The sequence below is a fragment of the Euprymna scolopes genome, chromosome 17, assembly GCF_053919585.1.
Source record: "Euprymna scolopes isolate OS-2025 chromosome 17, ASM5391958v1, whole genome shotgun sequence".
In the NCBI taxonomy this organism is placed as follows: Eukaryota; Metazoa; Mollusca; class Cephalopoda; order Sepiida; family Sepiolidae; genus Euprymna; species Euprymna scolopes.
Window position 1 is genome coordinate 115,423,174 of NC_136498.1, and position 6,000 is coordinate 115,429,173.

At 29.8% G+C, this 6,000-nt stretch overlaps 1 protein-coding gene across 3 annotated transcripts in view; it reads right to left on the minus strand.

Moving 5' to 3' along the window:
- LOC145296908 (uncharacterized) overlaps positions 1-5,024 on the minus strand; it is a 237,080-nt gene extending 232,056 nt beyond the window's left edge. For 2 of the 3 annotated variants that reach the window (XM_080143073.1, XM_080143072.1), the window contains exon 1: positions 4,753-5,024. In XM_080143073.1, coding sequence (XP_079999199.1) covers positions 4,753-4,887 — 135 coding nt within the window. In that variant the 5' untranslated portion in view covers positions 4,888-5,024. The remainder of the gene's footprint in view (positions 1-4,752) is intronic. The other variant, XM_080143074.1, reaches the window with a different exon arrangement.
- Positions 5,025-6,000: the final 976 nt, after the last annotated feature.

Genomic DNA, 6,000 nt, shown 5'->3' on the forward strand with positions numbered 1-6,000 from the left:
GGAAAAAATTTCCATATATTTAATCCTTCAAAATCAATATCAAGTACAGAAATGGCATGCCCATAAGAACACAACCTGTTGCTTAATGCTTGCCACATGGAGTTTTGTCTGTGCATAATGATATTTTCCGTAAAATTTTGCAAAACATCCATTCTTGAAGTGGCCATTTTTTTTTTTTTTTTTTTTAAAACCAAATTGGGTTTGTGTTACTATTACACTAGGCATTGCCAAACGAATGTGAAAAAAAAAAAAAAAAAAATGCCTGATTCCGTGACGTCAGGTTTGTGTTAACTATACAAACTATGGAAACGCAGAAGCGACTTCAAACTGCAATTAATAATTAATCTTTGTTATAATTTTGTTAAGTTTTAAGATTACACAGTTTAATGATGAATATTATAAACATTTGTATATTAAATATGAAATACGGTTTTACTGAATATTCATTTGGTTAACTACCGGTTTCCAAATTTTTTTTTGGAAAAAAGAGACAAACAAAATATGAGAGGGGGCCTACAAAATGCTTAATATTTGTGCAACATTTTTAAATCGGTTTTAATCTGGCGATAAAATAGCTAACAAGAGCCATGTTTAAATTAAAACTTAATATTTAAACAAAAATTTAAATACAATTAATCAAAAATCTATATTGTAACGGAACATTTTGAAATAATGGAATTTTAATAGTTTTAATCTTTTAAAAATTAATTAATGTTTAGGAAGTTTCTTTTTTTTTTGGCAATTCAACTAATTATAGTATATATTAATTCGAAAAAATGCTATAAAAAAAATCAATAATATTAAATTTCTATCATTTTTTTAATTGCAAGGTAAGTTTTTGTTCAATATGTGTATTTAAATTTTTAAAAAATAAATGTTTTATTTGTTTGAACTCTTATGTTTCATAATAGAAATTTCGGTAGATTTAAATATATTTTGTTCAAATTTCGAAAAAATAAATGGGGGGGGACACGCACTAAAAAAAATATTTTCACTCATACATTTTATGGAAACTGCATTTTATATGTAATTTCATTCTAAAATGGATAAATATAAAAAATTTCACGAAAATCTGACCATTAGTTGATTTTTGCTAGATTTATTAAACACGGGTATGTTTTCACGTTCGGAATGCTTACTACATAGGAACGTTATTTTAAAGCGTCAATTATGTAAACACGATTTTCGTCTCGCGCGACACCGCCCTGGCGCCCTACCCTCCAATGTAAACAGAATTTTTGTGAAAAATTAAACAGTTCTCCTGCTCGGTGTATGTCGGCGCGTTTTCTTACGGAAAAACGGTAAATTAAACTGCAGAAGCACCTGTTAAATGTTGTACAGGTTTTATAATTGAATAACTCCCCCCCCCTAAAAAAAATAAAAATGCTTTTGTAAACCACTCGTGAAAACTTTTTTTAGATCAATTAAAAGGCATCAAAAACTACATAACACAGAAAAATGAAACACATTGTTGTTTTTGAAAACTTTGTTATTTCAAATATCTGCTAAAAAATTATTCCGCGATGTGACAAGTCACCTTACTACGCGCGTCCATGCGCGAACGCATCATGTAAGAATAGCATAAACGATGGCGGTGAGTTAGTTGGCACAAAATAGTGTGAGGGTTCAGGGGTTAATACCATGCAAACGGTAAATTTGCGACGGGTTTGAATATCAGATTCGTTGTCAGCGACCCCGAAAATCTATAAAAGATCAAATTTTATTGGTCGGTGTTCTGTTGTAGTTAAAGTAAACATTTACCAAACTTTTCCAAATAGATAGAAAAGTAACTTATTTTGCCGTTTATAACATTGGCCTTCGGGACAAGATCAAAGTGTAGTATCTGTTCTTCAGATGCTGCATTGCTGCACTTCAATTTCTTTTTCTCTGTCAATGGAGGAGAAATCCTTCACGACTGAGACAATTTTTATTTTTGTTCCTTTTCTCCACGTTAAAAAACGACCCTGGTGTCTAACTCTGTCCTGTGGGGAGGCATTGTAAATAGGAACATTTATTTGTTATATATTTGATTTTTGACCACTTTTTCAATCTATGTGTATAGTAACACGACGTGGTTGAGAGAGAGGGGGGGGGGGTAGAAAGTTCCTTTCATAACCCCCCTTTTTTTTTTAGACGGGAATATTCACCGGTCATGCGAGCCGCAATATATTTTCTCTGTGATGGTCACAAAGTAGGTGTTCAATTTAGTAGAACGTTATAATTGAAAACTGGTCCCCGACGTGTCAATTTTTTTTTTTTTTTTTTCCAACCCGAAAAGTTAACTTTGCAAAAGAAAAAAAAGTGTAAACTGTGGAATTTAGAAGTGGGGGACAATCGGCGATTAGGAGTACCCAAAATTGAAAAGAAAAGAAAAAAAGGAAAAGAAAAGAAAAAAAGGAAAAGAAAAGAAAAAAGGAAAAGAAAAGAAAAAAGAAAAGGAAAAGAAAAAAGAAAAGGAAAAGAAAAAAAGGAAAAGAAAAGAAAAAAGAAAAGGAAAAGAAAAAAGAAAAGGAAAAGAAAAGATAAAAGGAAAAGAAAAGATAAAAGGAAAAGAAAAGAGAAAAGGAAAAGAAAAGAGAAAAGGAAAAGAAAAGAGAAAAGGAAAAGAAAAGAGAAAAGGAAAAGAAAAAAGAAAAGAGAAAAGGAAAAGAAAAAAGAAAAGAGAAAAGGAAAAGAAAAAAGAAAAGAGAAAAGAAAAAGAAAAGAAGAAAAGAAAAGAAAAGAAAAGAAGAAAAGAAGAAAAGGAAAAAAGAAAAGGAAAAAAGAAAAGGAAAAAAGAAAAGGAAAAAAGAAAAGGAAAAAAGAAAGGAAAAAAGAAAGAAAAAAAGAAAAGAAAAAAAAGAAAGAAAAAAAGAAAAGAAAAAAAGAAAAGAAAAAAAAGAAAAGAAAAAAAGAAAAGAAAAAAAGAAAAGAAAAAAAGAAAAGAAAAAAAAGAAAAGAAAAAAAGAAAAGAAAAAAAAGAAAAAAAGAAAAGAAAAAAAAGAAAAAAAGAAAAGAGAAAAGAAAAAAAGAAAAGAGAAAAGAAAAAAAGAAAAAAGAAAAGAAAAAAAAGAAAAAAAGAAAAGAAAAAGAAAAGGAAAAAAAGAAAAAAGAAAAAGAAAAAAGAGAAAGAAAAAAAAGAAAAGAAGAAAAGAAAGAAAAAGAGAAAAAAAGAAAAAGAAAAGGAAAAAAAGAAAAAAGAGAAAGAAAAAAAAGAAAAAGAGAAAAAAAGAAAAAGAAGCAAAGAAAGAAAAAAAAAAAAAAAAAAAAGAAAAAAAAAAAAAAAAAAAAAATGGTGTATTTAAAATGCAAATTATTTACTTATATATAGACGCATTGTATTTTTGTTATTGCAAATTGTTGCTTTTTTTCTTTCTTTTACCACTTAATCCCATGCAATATTTATGTGATTATACGCTTATGGGAGAAATACGCTTATTCAAATTATATTTCACCTTTTATTTATACCAGTCCTTTATAGTATGAAGCTCGATAGAACTAATATATATATATATATATATATATATATATATATATATATATATATATATATATATGCATTTATTTCTTTTTTATAGACAACAAAATGAAAGTAGTCAAGAAACAAGTATATAAGAAATGAGTTCTCATGTACAACATGTCTCCCTGTTTCTACTTTCATTTTTACTTAAGGCGCGCCTCTATTCCAAATTCGTAGCAACTGTCCGGTATCTGTGAACTATAATTTAAATTTTGGGTACTAGTGCACTTATTGATCCGTGCTCAAATAATAACGTTATTATTTAAAAAGCCATTCTTAACATGGGGAGGGTGTTTTGTACCTATTCTGTACTTTAACCGTACAATTGAATAAGAAAACATGAAACTTTAAATCAAACTTTGAAATACGATTTAAAAAAATAGCGCGGATCCGGATCACGGATCAGTAAGTGCATTAGCACCAAATTTTGTGCTTCTACAGAATTTGAACCAATAGTAAAAGGGCGATTGTGACAATCCTGCATTTATTGATCCGTGCTGAAATAATAACGTTATTTAAAAAAGCCATTCTTAACATGGGAGGCGAGAGTGTTTTGTACCTACTTTAGTCTTACAATTGAATAAAAAAAAAAAAACCCATAAAACTTGGTACTAGTGTAGAGAGTGATCCGGACGTAAATAATAACGTTATTATTTAAAAAGCCATTCTTAACATGAGGAGGAGAGGGTGCTTTGTGCCTATTCTATACTTCAACCTTACAATTGAATAAAAAAAAATATCATAAAACTTTAATTAAACTTGGAAATATGATTTTAAAAAAATAGCGCGGATCAGTAAGTGCATTAGCACCCAATTTGGTATGGCCGCCTTTATAGGAGTTTATGGAGTCAATATCGTCCGCCATGGGGGTTGATCTATGTGAAAACTTTTTTTTTTTTTTTTTTTTGTCAGAAAATGGCAAAATAAGACAGAACGAAATGTTTTCAATGGAAAGAGAAAGGAAGAAGGAGTAAAGAGAAGTTGCATGTCATGGCGACCATCCATTTCTCCGGTAAAAATGAATGATCGACAGTGTATATAGCTATTAAATAGGAAGAAAGGTTTTTATGTTGTTTTTTTTTTTAATATCATGAATAATAGATAATCCAAGGGAGATCGAGGAGAGTAAAGTGATGAATGTAGATGATAATAAAGCGTGCATGTTTAATAAGTGGATCAATGTTTTTTTTTTTTAAAAAGGGAAGAAGTGGTGGAAGGGGGAAGAGGAAGAGTAAGAAGGGCGCCATATTTACCTCAGCCTCATAGTCATATTTTCTTTGACCGCCGCCTGGTCCTAGTCTCTCGAAAACACTGGGTTTCCTTTTCTCGCTGTCATCAGAAACTGATTTTGCTGTGTCTACAGTTACTTTGCGTCTTGATTTGCTCATCTTCGCTCGTAAATAAGATCGCGATTTCTTTCAAATAATGCAACCCTCGCAGTCGCTGCTTTCGTGAGCAGCCATATTGAGTCGCACACATGCGCACAACACTGTTTGATCTTTCACTTCCGTTATCAGCCAACGAAATGGTGAGAGGATGTGTGACAATTGAAGTGGGAGGAACCCAACAAGATAACACGAAAAACTGAACTATAGAAAATAGCAAAACATAGCCGAAAAACGCAACTCTGCATTTGTTTCGTCCCCCGTTTTCTTTTAATTTAATTATTTCTTTATTTTAGATTATTGTGACTACATAAAATAACGGTGCATTTCAATATTAAACCTAACTTTAAAAAAAAGACAATAATCTTTATGATAAACGTACCCTTAACGAAATGAAAAGGTCATATTCCAAAAATCAAATAAATTAGTCAAGTATTTTTTATGCATAGAAAATAATTTTTTTACGATTTTAGCAATTCATAGTTTACTGTAGACATTACAAGGCTTCTTTAGAATCTCGATAGTTCGAATTGAGTTGTCTTTCTATATTAAACACGCCAGATCAAAACACAATGTCTCGCTCCCTCATAATTTTGTCTTAGTTAAAAAAAAAAAAAATACACACACACACTTTAATCAATTTACGCGACTTTTGAAATTTTTCTTTTTTTTTTTTTTTTTTTTTAATTGGGTTGAATTCTGAACAATAACCAAAATGATTTTGACAATAAACAGTCAATGGTTAATTAATTAGATATAATCAAATGTGGGAGGAGATCATAAAATCGAAGAGGAGGGGAGAACCTAAAAAAAGTAAGAAGAAATTGAAATGCGAAAAGAAACGAAATACGAAATTCTACATTTTTTTTGCTTTATCCTATCGTTTCTTTTTTTTTTTTAAATTCCATTTTTCTTCTTGATGTAGATACAAATATAAAAATGTTTTTAAAATGAATAGTTAATTCTTAATTATGCTATATAATAAAAGAAACGCAAGTAAAACACTGCTTATTTTTATTATTGTCACTACTTTCAGTAGGTCTCATTTACCCCCCCCCCTCGCCCACACACAAATCTCATTCAGACATGTGTGGTAAGTAGGCATAAAAGCTATTT